Here is a 16,584-nt window from a genome sequence, read left to right as displayed (position 1 = left end):
CCACAAACTGAATTGAAGGACTCATTAATCTGTTTTTGGTTGTTGTGAAGGAAAATGTGCTGGCCAGGACATAAGAGAACTCTATTGTTTGAGTAGTGCCATGAGGATCTTTTTAATTTATGTTAAATAGGCAGATAGGATCTTGTTTAATATCTTGTGCAATTGGCACAACTTCCTACAATGTCGCAGTCAGTCATTTCTGCAATCCGCCTTGATTATGTGCTCATCTTGGACCAACAACCATTTAACTTGAAGACAAAAGTGCCACCAATTAACCAGCTGACCAGCAGGAGAGGCATCATGCAAGGACAGTCCATGGAATGTGGGCTAAGAAGGACAGTTGGTTGACCCTGCCACTTGTTCCATCATGTTGAATGCGGAGTGGCGATCAGGGATAGATAATTAGTCACATGGGGTGTTAGTGATCTACTTGTGGCATTGAGTGTTTAGGTCGGTTCGGAACCAAGCTTGATTTGAACAAGGAGTGGTGGGAGATGTAATTCTGAAGCTAAGAGGCAACAATGGATTTGGGTACGCAAGAGGTAAAGGGGGTTCAAGGCGGGGCCTGGCCAATCAAAAACTTTGGTTGGAAATCATGTAAAAACCAGAAAAATATCACCTGGATTGCACCCAACTTCAGCAGGGGTGATAGGAGGAGCTGCTCAGAATGGGCTATATTTTCACAATTACTTGCCTCAAGCAGAGCCCAGAGAACAACTCTGGTTAGTGCCAAAGTACTTGGATGTGGTGACAAGAGCAGCAGACACAGATCTGAGGTGGATTTCATGAAGATCAAACACACCAGTAACTTACTGCAAAGTGTTCAGGAAACTCTTTCATTACACCCGACAGGTTGGCATTCACTGTTCTTCATAATACGACGCATACTGCGTATGTAACCATTCTCCTTGGACATAATAACCTAACTTCACAGGAACAGGTGTAGGCCATTCAGCCCCTCGAGCCTGTTCTGCCATTTAATGAGATCATGGCTGATCTGTGAAATAACTCCATATACCTGCCTTTCACCCGTATCCCTTAATACCTTTTGGTTAATAGAAAACTATCAATCTCAGATTTAAAATTAACATTTGATCTAGCATCAATTGCCATTTGCGGAAGAGAGCTTCAAACTTCTGCCACCCTTTGTGTCTAGAAGTGTTTCCTAATTTCACTCCTGGAAAGTCTGGTTTTAATTTTTAGACGATACCACCCAATCCTATATTTCGCAACCAGTGGAAATAGTTTCTCTCGAACCTATCTGTTCCTCTTAATATCTTCACCCATTAACCTTCCAAATTCCAGGGAATGCAACCCTAATTTGTGTAATTTCTCCTCGTAACTTAACCCTTGAAGTCTGAGTATCATTCTTTAACTTTAATGCTGCAACATGAACCATGCAGCAATAATATACTGTAAATGTGAGTGATGGTATTGTACGCTGTAGATTTATTTGAATGTTAAAATGTTAACCAGTTCTTGCATAATATAGCATTAGCAGAGAGCTGTTCGTATTTTCTTACCCCAACTGAAAATGGTGTAAGAAAGGGGATTGGCCGGTTTGTCCTCGTTCTTCACGACAGATTTGCAAAGCATTCTTATGTTGTTGTGTTGCCCTGTCCAGGTGCATGCCAAGTGGATCCTGGACACTGACGTGTTTAATGAGTGGATGAATGAAGAGGACTACGAAATCGATGAAAACAGAAAACCCGTTAGCTACCGACAGCACATTCCTATCAGGACGGTAGCTGAAGAGGTAGAGCATGATATCTAACTGTTCTGGTGTATTGCTGGAACTTTTGCTTCAATCTGTTAACATATATTATGATAGGAAATGAGGGGCAGGTCGAACGGAAAGCTTTATTTTTTCTGTGGGTAGCCACTTGAGATAACAGAGAAGGGACTTTTATATTCAGCTCCTCACTAATATGGCTTTCAGCTGTTTTCAGCTTGGTTTAATTTGTCTTGCCAATGTAACGTCATAGTTATGTGACTGGATTAGTAATCCAGAGAATGGACTAGTAATCCATACAATATACATGCATAAAGTAATTCAAATTCTTTATGCATAAAAACCCAAGTGGTTTACTAATGTCCTTCGGGAAACAAGTCTGCTGTCCTTACCTGGTGTGGTCCGTGTGCGACTCCAGTGACACATCAATGTGGTTAACTCTTAACTACCCTCTGAAGTGGCATAGCAAGTCACTCAGTTGTACCACTACCTTCACATGCAACTAGGGATGGACAACAAATGCTGGTCTTCCCAGCAATGGCCACATCCCAGAAATAAATAAATAAAAAAAATTGGGAGTGCCAAATTCGTGGTAGTTCTGTGCTTTCATTCCATGTCCACTTGCAACTTGATTGAGACTCTGAAATTCACTTTGCAGACTTGAGACTTTCCTCTCCCCAGTTTAGGCTGGGTTTGAACCCAGATCTCTGGTGCGAGGCTAATATCTAACTTGCTGTGCAATTTGGTCTCATTCTTTGTCGATTTTTTAGAAGATGATTTATATTTTGATTCTTCATTTTTCTTTTCCATTGAGATTTGATAAAATCTTCAAGATTTGTTTGGGTGGACCTTTACTCTTCTCTCCAACAATTTTTATCCTGTCTGTTTTCTTTAATTACCTTCTGTGACCTGTCTTGGGGCACGTTTGTACGTTAAAAGCACTATGTATAAATGCAAGCTGTTTTTTTTTTTCAACTCCTGCATAGCATGACTGTGATAGAAACTCATGCAGAGACTCCAGCTGATTTTGGAAAACAGCTGTGCGAATTAAGTACCAAACTCTTCCTCCAAGCCGCCCCCCCATCCTACCCCATCCAAGCACAGATTTCTCATTCCGAAAACTGCTCTGGGTGATGTATTGATTTATCTTTTTCTTCAAAACAAATAAAATCTCAGCATCTTGCAGTATTAGTGTGAGAATGAAAGTGAGTCACCTTAGTCATGACAAATGGAATGGGGAAAAATGAAAATGTTCCTATTGCAGTTCTGATTGTGTTCCTTTAGAGTTTTATAGAAGTTGCTTTTTCCCCCTTTTGTCAAAGGCAAGGCTTCATGCTGGTGCTGGGTGTCCGTGGTTGTTGGTAGTGTTCCAATGCTTCATCCCAGAGGCTAGTCTGTGGCAAGTATGGATCTTGACTGTGATGTCCCAAATGGGGCAATCACCTGCTGACACCAGTGCATTACGAGTCAAATAACACTTAGGAACAGGAACCCTGGCTGTTCGATTCCTCTCCCCTTTTTGAGCCCATGGGGATTGAGACAAATTGTAGTGTCTCAGCTGCTGCCAAAGTTGGGAAGGGCAATAACCGCACACTGGGCATTTAACCTGGCCCTCATTACTTGCCTATTGTCACCTGAAGACTTGCCAATGTCCATGCTCTCCTGGCCGGGTTCCCACTCTCCACCACCCTGAAACACCGGCTCATTCAAAACTCTGCTGCCCGTATCCTGTCTTGCATCAAATCCTGCTCACCCATTACCTGAATGGTCACTGACCTACATTGCCTTCCAGTCCTCCAATGCCTCAAATTTAAAATTCCTTCATGTTTCAATACCTTCATGGCTTGACCCATTTATGGCGGCGCCTCTCCCTATCTCTGAACTTCTCCAGCTCTGTGCCCTGGAAACTTTGCGGTCTTCCAATTCTGGCCTCTTGTGCATCCCCCACTCCTTTCACCCCACCATTAACAGCAGTGCATTCATGCCTAGGACATACAATTTGGAATTGCCTTCCTGAAACACACATTCTCTCCACCTCTCTCCTCCTTTAACACCATCCTTAAAACTCATCTCTGGCCTAGCTTTTGCTCACATCTCCTTTGTCTCGGCATTTAGTTTTTTGTCTGATCACACTTCCGTGAAGTGTCTTGGAATATTTTTCTAAGATAAAGGCGCTATATAAATGCAGGTTGTTGTAGTGACACATTTGGAACAGCTTTGCCTAACTGGAAGAACATAAGCATGGAAAGGAGGCTGTTCAGCACATCATCATTGCTCAGTCAATCGTCCGAATATCTCCTCCTTTAGCTCGGTGTCCATTTTTGTCTGTGCTCAGTGACGTGCCTTGGAATATTTTACTACATCAAGTTTGCACACACAAACAGACCATTTGGCCCAACTGGTCGAGGCCAGCATTTATGCTCCATACAAGCCTCCTCCCACCCCTCATCATCTAACCCTATTAGCATATTGTTCTTGTTCTTTTCCCTCATGTGCTTATCTAGCTTCCTCTTAAATATATCTTTGCTATTCGCCTCAACTCTTTTTGTGGAATCGAGTTCCAGATTCATAGAATCATAGAAGTTTACAGCACGGAAGGAGGCCATTTGGCCCATCGTGTCCGTGCCGGCCAACAAGAGGCTATCCAGCCTAATTCCACTTTCCAGTTCAAGGTCTGTAACCCTGCACCTTACGGCACTTCAAATGCACATCCAAGTACTGTTTAAATGTGGTGAGGGTTTCTTCCTCTATCACCCTATTGGGCAGTGAGTTCCAGACTCCCACAACCCTCTGTGTAGAAATTTCCCCTCCAATCCCCTCTAAACCGTCTCCCAATTACTTCAAATTTATGCCCCCGAGTTGTTGACGTCTCTGCTCAATGAGGTCTCCTCTCAGCCTCCTCTATTCCAAGGAAAACAAACTCAGCCTATCTCATCTGTCCTCATAGCTAAGATTCTCCACTTCCGGCAACATCCTCGTAAATCTCCTCTGTACCCTCTCCAGTGCAATCATGTCCTTCCTGTAATGCGGGGACCAGAACTGCAAGCAGTACTGCAGCTGTGGCCTAACCGGTGTTTTATAAGTGCATGCATAACCCCCTTGCTTTTATATTCTATACCTTGGCTAATAAAGGCAAACATTCCGTATGCTGCCTTAACCACCTTATCTACCTGGCCTGCTACCTTTCGGGATCTGTGGACGTGCACTCCCGGGTCCCTTTGTTCCTCGACACTTCTCGGTGTCCTACCATTTAATGTGTATTCCCTTTGCTTGTTAGTTCTCCCCACTCCTAACCACTCTTTGGGTAAAGAAATATCTCCTGAATTGACTTTTGGATTTTTTTGTGTGATTATCTTGTATCTAGGACCCTTTTTGTTTTGGACTCATCTGTGGAAACATTTTCTCGACATCTACCCTATCAAAAACTCTCATTGTTAAACTCCATATTGGTAGCAATAAGGTAGGTAGAAAGAGGGATGAGGTCCTGCAGGCAGAATTTAGGGAGCTTGGAGAGAGATGAAAGAGCAGGAGCTCAGATTCTCCAGATTACTCCTGGTGCCATGTGCTAGTGAGTACAGAAATAGGAAGATAGAGCAGATGAATGTGTGGCTGCAGGAGGAAAGGCTTTAGATTCATGAGGCATTGGGACGGTTTCTGGAGGAGGTTGGACCTGTACAAGCCGGATGGGTTGCAGCCCAACAGAGCTGGGGCCAGTATCGTTGCTGGGCTGGGGGGGGCGGCGGGGGGGGGGTGCGGTTTGCTCGTGCTGTTGGCGAAGGTTTAAAGTAGCTTGGCAGGGAGATGGGAACCTGAATAGATTCGGAAGGGAGAGAAGCAAAGCTGGAATTAGAAAGTGAATGTAGAAAGCTGAGGAAACCAGGAGTTTGGCAGTGCTAAATGGTGTATACTTCAATGCAAGGAGTCTAGGGAATAGGTCAGATGAGCTGAGAGCAAAGATAGACAATTGGGAGTATGATATAGCTATTACTGAGACATGGCTGAAAAGTACATGTATGGCTGCTCAACATTCCTGGTTACAGGGTTTTCAGATGGAACAGAGGGGGATTAAAAAAGGAGGGAGAAGTCGCAGTATTGATTAAAGAAACAATTATAGCTGTAAGGAGGGATATGTTAAAAGGATCATCAAATAAGGTCATATGGCTTGAATTGAAGAACAAAAAATGGGTGATCACACTGCTGGGTTGTGTACTTTTGACCCTTAAACAGTCAGATAGAAGAGCAAATATGTCGGTACATTTCTGAGATTGGGCAGTAAAAGTAGGGAACTTCAACTATTCTAATATTAATTGGGATAAAATTAGTGTGAAAGGTATAGAGGGTGCAGAATTCCTAAAATGCATTCAGGAGAACCTTTTTGGCCAGTATGTCGCAAGCCCAACAAGGGACGGGGCGGTTCTGCACTTCATTTTAGTGAATGAAGCTGGGCAGGTCGAAGAGGTATGAGTGGGAGAGCATTTTGGTGCTAGTGATCATAATTCAGTTAGATTTAGGCTAGTTATGGAAAAGGACGAAGATTGACCAGGGATAAAAGTTCTCAATTGGGGGAAAGCCAATTTTACTGAGCTGAGATATGATTTAGCCAAAGTGGACTGGAAACAGCTACTTGAAGGTAAATCATTGTCCAAACAGTGGGAGGCATTCAAGGAGGATATCCGGAGGGTTCAGAGCAAGTATGTTCCCTAAAAGAAAAATGGTGGGACTAGCCAATCGAGAGCTCCCTGGATGTCAAGGGACATACAGGGTAAGATAAAGAAAAAAAAAAGGGAGGCTTATGACAGATACTGAGGGCTCAATATTGCAGAAACCCGAGATGAGTATAGAAAGTGCAGGGGTGAAATTAAACAAGAAATTCGGAAAGTAAAGAGAGGGCATGAAAAAATGTTGGAAGTCAAATCAAAGAAAACCCAAAGATGTTTTACAAATACATTAAGAGCAAGAGCATATCTAAATAAAAAGTAGGGCCTATTGGAGATAAAGATAATCTGTGTGCAGAGGTGTAAAATGTGGGTGTGGCTCTTAATTAATACTTTGCGACTGTTTTCAGAAAAGAGAGGAGAGATGCAGACATTGCTATTGGGGAGGAGTAGTGTGCTGTATTAGATTAAATAAACACAGTGAGATAGGAAGTATTAAGGGGTTTAGCAGCTTTGAAAGTGGATAAATCCCCAGGCCCAGATGAGGAGAAACTTCTTCACCCAGAGAGTGGTGAACCTGTGGAATTCTCTACCACAGAAAGTAGTTGAGGCCAATTCACTAAATATATTCAAAAGGGAGTTAGATGAAGTCCTTACTACTCGGGGGATCAAGGGGTATGGTGAGAAAGCAGGAATGGGGTACTGAAGTTGCATGTTCAGCCATGAACTCATTGAATGGCGGTGCAGGCTAGAAGGGCCGAATGGCCTACTCCTGCACCTATTTTCTATGTTTCTAAACTTATCCCAAGCTGTTCAGAGAAGCAAAAGAGGAAATAGCACAGCCTCTGACCATCATTTTCCAATCCTCTCTGCTTTCAGGTGTGGTAATGGTGGACTGCTAATATTGTGAAAAGGGAGAAGGGGATAGACCGAATAAATACAGGCCAGTCAGCCTAACCTCGGTGGTGGGAAAATTATTGGAAAAAATTCTGAGGGACCAGATAAATCTTAATTTAGAAAGACACGGATTAATCAAGTACAGTCGGCTCGGATTTGTTAAGGGAAGGTCTTGTCTGACTAACTTGATTGAATTTTTTGATGCGGTAACCATGAGGGTAGTGTGTTTGATGCAGTGCGTGTGGATTTTAGCAAGGCTTATGATTAGGTCCCATATGGCAGATGGTCACAAAACTAAAAGTCCATGGGATCCAAGGCAAAGTGGCAAGTTTAATCCAAAATTAGCTGAGAGGCAGGAAACAAAGGTTGATGGGTGGTTTTGTGACTGGCAGGCTGTTTCCAGTGGGGTTCCGCAGGACTCCGTAGTTGGTCCCTTGCTTTTTGTGGTATATATCAATGATTTACTCTTGAATGTTTGGGGTATGATTAATAACTTTGCAGATGATGCAAACATTGGCTGTGTGGTTGATAATGAAGAAAGGTGTCGACTGGAGGAAGATATCAGTTAACTGGTCAGGCGGGCAGAACAGTGGCAGATGGAATTTATTCCAGAGAAGTGTGAGATAATGTATTGAGGGAAGGTTAACAAGGAAAGGAAATGCACATTAAATGGTAGGACACTGAAGTGTAGAGGAACAAGGGGACCTTGGAGTGCAGGTCCACAGATCCCTGAAGGTAGCTGGCCAGGTAGATGAGGGGTTAAGAAGTTACGGAATACTTGCCTTAACTAGTCAAGGCATAGAATACAAATGCAGGGAGGTTATGCTTGAACAGTAGAAAACACTAGTTAACCAAAGCTAGAGTACTGCAGTTCTAGTCATCACATTACACAAAAGATGTGATTTCACTAGAGAGAGTCCAGAGGAGATTTGCAAGGGTATTGCCTGGACTGGAGCATTTTTGCTATGAGGAAAGATTAGATAAAGAAAATAGAAAGAAAGACTTGATTTATATAGCGCCCTTCACGACCACCAGACATCTCAAAGCGCTTTGCAGCCAATTAAATACTTTTTGCAGTGTAGTCACTGTTGTAATGTGGGAAAGGATAGGCTAAGTTTGTTTTCTTTGGAACAGAGGGGGCTGACATAGAAACAGGGCTCAAGTTTTGGACCCCCACTAGAACGGCGCACATCGGAGAGGCCCGCCTAATTTGTAGAACAAAAATTGCGCTGAATACTTACATCGCGATTCTCTGATATCTGTCGGCCCGTGTCCAGCTCGGCGTGGCGCAGCAGGAGCTGCTGGGGGCGGAGCTACAGCCCTGCGCCAAAAACAGTGCCGGTGGCTGCGCGCGTGCGCATTAGCTATTGGAACTCCCAGCGCGTCCTGTCTCCAGGTGACGACCCTATCTATGGCCGAAGGGATGTCGCCCCTATCCCGGGCCGAGTGGCCTGACACCTCTTACCTCGTCGGCAGCGGGGCCTGCCCGCCATCTCGTTGGGGGCGGGCCCCGCCCGAAGTCCTCTGCGGCAGCCCGGCTTCGGCGGAGGCGTGGCCTGCCCGCCCGGCATCTCTCTGGGGGTGAGCCCCACCCGAAGTCATCGGCAGCGGCTCAGCTTCTCCGTGCAGGCGTTGTCGGTGGGGCCCGCCCGCCTGGCATCTCGCTGGGGGCGGGCCCCGCCTGAATCCTGGGCGGCGGCTGGGCCTGTCTGACCGGCATCTCCTGGGGGGTCCCTGTCCCAGCACGCTGTTGGAGGGCTCCCGGTGCTGCAGTCGGTGAGTAGAAACTTAATTTTTTATTTTTTTTATTTTAAATTTTTAAATTTTTTTGGTTTGATTTATTGGTTGATTTATTGATTGATGGCTCTTTATTTGTAAAAGTGAAGTGTTTAATGTTGCAAACTTTCTTCCCCCCCCCCCCCCCCCCAAATCTCGTTCCCTACGCCTAATTTCTAAAGTGTCAGCAAGGTTTTTCTGAGGGTACAAAAATCTACACTTACTCCACTCTAAGTTAGTTTGGAGTAAGTTTTCGCTGCCTAAACTTGCAAAACAGGTGTAAGTGGCTGGACACGCCCCCTTTTGAAAGAAAAATCTGTTCTAAAATGAAACTATTCTAACTGACTAGAACTGGAACAAACGAAATGCCGAGAATTGCAATTTCTAAGATGTTCCATTCTAAACTAGTTGCTCCAAAAAAATAGGAACAACTCAGGCCGAAACTTGAGACCAGAGAAACATAGAAAATCGGTGCAGGAATAGGCCATTCAGCTCTTCGAGCCTGCACCACCATTCAATACGACCATGGCTGATCATGCAACTTTAGTACCCCATGCCTGCTTTCTCTCCATACCCCTTGATCCCTTTAGCTGTAAGGGCCACATCTAGCTCCCTTTTGAGTATATCTAGAGTGGATAGGAAGGACCTATTTTCCTCATCAGAGGGGTCAACAACCAGGGGACATAGATTTAAAGTAATTGGTAGGAGGTTTAGAGGGGATTTGAGGGGAAATCTTTTCAACCAGAGGGTGGTGGGGGTCTGGAACTCGCTGCCTGAAAGGGTGGTAGAGACCCTCACCACATTTTAAAAAGTGCTTGGATATGCACGTGAAGTGCCATAACATAAAAGGCGACGGGCCAAGAGCTGGAAAGTGGGATTCGGCTGGATAGCTTTGTCGGCCGGCGCGGACACACTGGGCTGAAATGGCCTCCTTCCATGCTGTAAATTTCTGATTCTGAGATAACCTTGCTGACTAATCTTGCGTTTTTGGTTTCTAGATATTTTTAAATTGCATCTTTGAGTTAAATTTCTTTGCTATCTCTTCCGGAATTCCTTTTAATATGTGGACATCTAGACCAGGCGTTTAATTCTCTCCAAGGTTGATTAGTTTATACGCCCCCTTTCTATCTTAAATGTTGACAGATCATTTTTGATCTGTTCCAATGTCATGTCCACTATCTTGGCAAATGATGTGTAACTTAGATAAGTGCAGTGTTGTGCATGAGGGCAGGGCAAATGCTCAACATTCATACACCCTCCAAGGAAAAAAGCATTAAAGAAGGTCGAGATAGAGATTCGAGCATTTGAGTGCACGCATCTTTTAAAGGTTCATGTGCAATGTCATGAAGCGATAACTAACATGAATGCGCTGTTGGGGTGTATCCGTCGAGTGATTGTGTACAAGACAAAGCACACTGTTGTGCAGGTCAGGCTTCACTTGGAATACTTTCCAGTTTTGGTTTCCTTACATGGGTAATATTGAGGCTTTGGAAAGGGTGCTGAGGAGGGCCAGTAGATACATTCCCAGTTTAAAGCAACTTGGTTGTCAAGACAGATGAATAGATTTGGGACTGTAGCATAGCCTCACGAGCGCCTTTGACACTGTTAACCGCAAGGGACTATGGAGTGCCCTCCATTTTGGTTGCCGCCAAAAGTTTGTCACCATCCTCCGCTTGCTCCACGACGACAAGCAAGCTGTGATCCTGACCAATGGATCCACCACGACCAAATCCATGTCCAGACCCCCGGGGTCAAGCAGTGCTGCACCATCGCGCCAACCCTCTTCTCAATCTTCCTCACTGCAATGCTCCATCTTGCGCTCAACAAGCTCCCTGTTGGAGCGGAACTAAACTATAGAATCTGTTCAACCTTCGTCGTTTCCAGGCGAGACCCAAGACCGTCCCATCCTCTGTCGAACTACAGTACGCGGATGGCGTTTGCGTCTGCGTCTGCGCACATTCGGAGGCTGAACGCCAAGCCATCGCCAACATGTTCACCGAGGCGTAAGAAAGCATGGACCTTGCACTACATCTGGAAGACAAAGGTCCTCCATCAACCTGACCTTGCCACACAGCATTCTCTTCCCCTGCCCCCCAGTCATCAAAATCCACGGCGCAGCCTTGGACAAGGTGGACCACTTTCCATACCTCTGGAGCCGACTATCAGCAAGGGTCGACATGGATGACGAGGTCCAACATCACCTCCAGTGCGCCAGCGCAGCCTTCGGTCGCCTGAGGAAGCGTGTTTGAGGATCAGGATCTCAAATCAGGCACCAAGCTTGTGGTTTGCAGGCTGCAGTGATTCCTGCCCTTCTGTATGGCTCAGTCGTGGACCATATACAGCAGACATCTCAAATCGTTGAAGTATCACCAACGATGTCTCCAAGATCCTGCAAATCTCCTGGGAGGATAGATGCACTAACATCTGTGTTCTCCATCAGGCCAATATTTCCAGCATCGAAGCACTGGCCACACTCAATCAGCTCCGTTGGGCGGACCACTTTGCCTGCATTGCCCGACACGAGACTCCCAAAGCAAACGCTCAACTCTAAACTCCAACATGGCAAGCGAACCCCAGGTGGGTAGAGGAAACATTTCAAGGCCCCCTCAGAGCCTCCTTGATAAAGTGCAACATCCCTACCGGCATCTGGGAATCCCTGGCCCAAGACTGCCCAAAGTGGAAGAAGAGCATCAGGGAGGGACGCTGAGCACCTTCAGTCTCGTCACCGAGAGCATGCAGAAAACAAGCGCAGGCAGCGGAAGGAGCATGCAGCAAACCAGACTCCCCACCCATCCTTTCCTTCAAAGACTGTCTGTCCCACCTGTGACAGAGACTGTAATTCCTGTATGGGACTGTACAGTCACCTGAGAACTCACTTTGAGTGGAAGCTCGTATTCCTCGATTTCGATGATGAGGGGCGATCTGCTTGAGATTTATAAGATAACGAAGGGTTCGATTTTGTTTCAGTTGATAGTTTTTCAATTAAATAGGTTAGGGAGGATCAGGGGTAAGAAATTTAAGTTGTATTAAGACTGGATCTAGGTTCAATGTCAGTTGGTGGTTCTTTTCCCAAAGAATAGTGGATGTCTGGAATAGGCTGACGCCTTGTGTGGTGGATGCTGACTTGCTGAATTCCCTCAAGCGAGAGATGAACCTGTTTCTGGCTGGGGCAGAGCTCGCCTCTTAGACGGAAGGTACTGCAGGGAATTCACGTCCAGTCTGATGATCTGGACTAGTTCCGATTGTCTTGATGGGTCGGAGAGGAATTTTCCAGATTTTTTCCCCTCCAACTTAGCCTGGGTTTTTTAATCTCTCTTTTTTGCCTGTCGCAGGAGATCGCAAGGTTTTGGGTGGGGTGGTGTGTATCACAGTTATGTGGGACAGGCTTGACAGACCAGAGGGTCTTTACCTGTTCATTGTTGTTGGTATGTTAGTCTCCCTGGTAAATACTGAAGCCAAGTCACTCAATTTTTTCTGCCATTTCGTTGTCATTACCTCTTGAGTTGATCTTGTGCATCCCTTCGTGGCCCTATCCCAATCCTGGTTTTTCTTTTGTTATTCATGTGTCTGTAGAATACTGAGATTTTTATATTGGTAATTTAATTTTGTGGTTCCTCTTTGCTTTCCTTATTATTTTTTTTGTCTTGTTTCCTAACCTTTCTTTTCCTTTTGTCGTCATCTATTTTTTTTTTCTGTGTACATTGTTAAATATAAGTTATGTATGGCTTAGTACGACACCAGCAATGCCTTTGAATGCAAAGCCTTTGGGCGTGCCTTTCATGTTTTGTTTTTCCAGTTTTATCCCCTCTGTTGATTCCGAACTATGTTATAGTTAGTCAGTTGCGGTTGTTTTCTGGTACCTCAGTATGCGCGAGTCTTGCTGAGTGTTGGCAGTCTATCCAAGCATTGGATAATGGCTGAGCCAGAGCTTGTTACTGCCATAAATAGTTCCATCCAGCAGTGGTTACTGATCAAGAGCAGGAACCCCCACCGTGCCGGTGTTTGCCACCCTACCTCTACTTACGGGTATTGAATTCTTTCTATCTTAATGGCCATTTCTATCTTCTCCTTGGCCGAGTTCACTTAACTCAGCACAGACCAGATATTGAACCTTGGACTTGACTTGTGTGTTTGACCAAACAACTCTGCTATTTGTGGAGCAAGTAGTCAATTTTGAACAACATTTAACCTAACATCACTCTAATCAAAAATTGTTGCCATTGATTAAATGTAGTTGCAGAACCTCAGCCAAGCTTATCCTACTGTCTCCCAATCAGGGGAAGTGATGGACATTTTCCTCTTTCTCTTTCTGCTTTCCCCCCCCGCCAATTTACTGCACATTCTTCTTGGACTGACAAAATGTAATCTCTGCTGCTAAGTTTCTATTAGTTTGGCAGTTAAGCCAGCCAAAGGGACTGTGGCAGCTTTAAATTAAAATAAATCTCTTCTCCCTGCGGAGAACCACCTGGCTTTTGCTTGGCACCGGCAAGATCGTGAATTTGCTGAGTGGGGATTTGTGGGCATAGTTATGTTATAATTCATTAGCTTTATTATTGTTCTGGTTAAATTTCTAATGGTTTCAATTGCTCCTTACTGTGAGTATCTTCGTGTTAATGGAGTGGAATGGCCAAGTACAGCAAATTACCTTTAACTTGGCTCTTAATTATATAAGTGGGTTATTGATGTGTGAATATCCATTGCCTGGGTTTGTCTATTAAATCACTGATATATCGACTGGGGTTTTCATAGAATGGTTACAGCACAAAAGAACACTAGCTCCTTTGAGCTGGAATTGAACCAGCGACCTAAGGATGACTTTGCTTTGTATTCCACTACATTCCTCTGCTCTACCAGCTGAGCTATCGAAGGGAAGCGGCAAGCAGCATTGAGTCTGATTCCTGTCAATTAACATGAATGGAAGGACCTTGATGTTTTATTGTACAAAACTTGATTCAGACTTTGTGCTCATCCAAGTGAGGGCTTTTGGCCCCAATTTTCCCACAACCACGATTTCTGCCGTCCACATCCCGTCCTGCGCCCCCCCCCCCCCCCCCCCCTTACTAGTTTGCGTGAAAAGAAATGGCACTTTCCGCGAAGTAAAAGTTTATCTTTAGTGGCGTGCTACCCGAGGCCAATTCTGGGGCGGAATTTGTAGTGTGCGCCAATAAATCACTGCGCACGTGCTGGAAAAAAAGAAAGTTTATATTTCAATGCCTGGAGTTTGTTGTTCAGTCTGGCGTGGAGGGCCTTCGGCCAGGGATTGCAGCGGACCAGCGCCGATTTCCTTAATTTAAGGTGGGCTTTTTTTTTAAAAAGGGGTCAAAGGTCTCTTGGCGATGTTCTGTGTTGGGGAAAATGGCCTAAATAGCCGGAAAGGGTGCGGAATCCTTTTACAACGTAGATCAGGGCCAAAAAATCGAGCGCCAAAAACTCTGGCGCTGACAGTCGACGTCAAAAGTTTGTGGAAAATTTAAACTGACCCATTACGCCAAAAAAAAATGGCTGGGTGCCAAAGAAAATGGCGCCCAATGATGGCGAAAATAAGGGCCTTTGTTCCCTTGTCAGCAGCTGGGCTAATGGTACCGTTTCTGTTTAAGATGGATGTGTGTTTGCACAGCACTTTATCCTGTATCAAATTTGGATTATTCCACCGCCGACCGTGCTACAGAGCCTGATCAAAAGCTTGCTGCATTTGGTGTGACCTTCTCTGTGGCCTGGCCTCTCTCTCCCTGATCATCACTATCCTCACTATCCTCACCATTTTGCCTGATGCTCACTGCTGCTATCTCCTTCATCTCCGCTACTGTTTACTTCTGAAATTAGTGTTTTGGATTTGCTGGATCTGGAAGATTGATGGGGGCTCCTTGTGTAGAAAAAGTTTGCTCCCTCATTCATTTGAATCCACCACTGACAGCTTTCACCTCCAGACCTAGAAACCTCAATAAACTGAAGCCTGGCACAAGTACCCAAATAGAAAACCTGCAATTTGCTGACTCGGGCGAGAGCGCTTCCACTAAAAACAGATTATCGGGTTGTGTATCTCATTGTTGTTTGTGGGACCTTGCTGTGTGAAAATTGTTTGCCACGTTTCCTATATTACCATCGTGGCTATGCTTTAAAAGTACTAAATTGGCTGTAAAGTGCTTTGGGATGTCTTTGGGTTGTGAGAGGTCCTTTCTGCATGTTCTTTCTTTACGTACAGATTTGTGGGTAGGTTACGAACAAATCCTGGACGGTTTCTCACTTGCAGGCCCATTTGTCGCCCAGACAATATGATCAAGTCCTTGAGTGGTATTTAAACCCACAACCTTCTGAGACTGAGGAGACGGTGCTCGTGTCTCTGAGCCAAGCTTGCGTATTTTATCCAGCTGCATGACTTTACAGAATCTTTTCTGGGGGCTCAAGATCGCCACAGACAATGCCGTGTACAAATTGTTCTTGTATTGTGGGGACAGTGCAGAAAGTGTTTTTATCTTGTATTCAGCTTAGCTAACTTTAAAAGTCTGAAATTAATTCACCAAAACACTTTTTTTTAAGTCTATAAATGGTAACTTATTAACTGTTAATTTTATTTTCAGAAGTTGTAGTCTTGTAAAGGTGAGTTCTGGAGGATTCGAAGATGAAGTTGAAATAATAGAATATACAAATTTTTGTTGTTACCAGTCCCAAGCTGACAAAGTAGAACATACAGACATGTGGGCGGGACTTTAATCCACAAGAACGTGGCTTGGGGTAAATAGTTTTGATTTTTTTTTTAAAAAGAGCGGGAGGGCAACCAGGCTCCAAATGCACCCACTTCTGGTTTTCACTTCTGGAGGTGCATTGGGGACGGCAAGAAACCTACTGCCGAGGTTGAGGTTTTTGCAGCATGAGTAATTGGGTGGGCGCAATTAATGTCCTTGATTTGAATCAGGTATTTTGAAATCCCGGGGCTCGGGAAACTGACCAGGGAACAGAGCCAAGTTTGAGCAGCAGTTCACGTGGGTATTTAAACTCCTCATTGTCCCATCTGAATAAAAGCTCACTTACTACAGCTGCTGTCTTGGTTCCCTATGGCAAATGTTTGGCAGACGGTGCTTGTGTGTATACAGATTTTCTTCAACCATTTTGAGGATTTTCAATTGACCAGGATCAGAAGCACGTTAGATGTTTTGACAGCACAACAGAAGAGGGAGACCATTGTCATCCACGGCAGCAACGACGTGCTGTGGTGGGGTCAGCGGGGGATGGCGGCGCAGAGTACTTCGCGCCAAAGTTCTCCAAGCTGCACAGCCACATAGCTCTCTGCCGGTCCCGTGCAGCCTGGGGCTGGCCTTTTCAATACTGCACTCAAAACTGTGAATGGGTCGCGCAGCCTCTGAAAAAGGCCGCACACCCCCAAAGAATAAGAGGAGCCATTGCTACCCACTTCACAGAGTTTACATAGAGGCTCGGCTTCCTTGACCTCTGATCGCGCAGTGCTTCCACAGGCTGAGGTTCTCGCGTCAAGTGGTGGCAGACGTCTTCAGCCTCCTACAGAAGGAT

At 45.0% G+C, this 16,584-nt stretch overlaps 1 protein-coding gene and 1 non-coding gene across 8 annotated transcripts in view; one reads left to right on the top strand and one right to left on the bottom strand.

Annotated features, from left to right (window-relative positions):
• The window catches only part of LOC139276526 (SWI/SNF complex subunit SMARCC1-like), a 257,461-nt gene that overhangs the window by 50,665 nt on the left and 190,212 nt on the right, over window positions 1-16,584 (top strand). For all 7 annotated transcript variants that reach the window (XM_070894634.1, XM_070894638.1, XM_070894637.1 and 4 more), the window contains exon 9: window positions 1,625-1,756. In XM_070894634.1, coding sequence (XP_070750735.1) covers window positions 1,625-1,756 — 132 coding nt within the window. The remainder of the gene's footprint in view (window positions 1-1,624; window positions 1,757-16,584) is intronic.
• On the bottom strand, window positions 13,838-13,929 carry trnay-gua (transfer RNA tyrosine (anticodon GUA)). The gene is given in 2 exon segments: window positions 13,838-13,873; window positions 13,893-13,929. It is a non-coding gene; the product is annotated as a tRNA-Tyr (tRNA).

The sequence above is a fragment of the Pristiophorus japonicus genome, chromosome 1 (assembly GCF_044704955.1).
Source record: "Pristiophorus japonicus isolate sPriJap1 chromosome 1, sPriJap1.hap1, whole genome shotgun sequence".
Classification (NCBI taxonomy): Eukaryota; Metazoa; Chordata; class Chondrichthyes; family Pristiophoridae; genus Pristiophorus; species Pristiophorus japonicus.
Note: the sequence above shows the minus strand (reverse complement) of the source record. Positions and strands in the feature narration are given on the sequence as shown.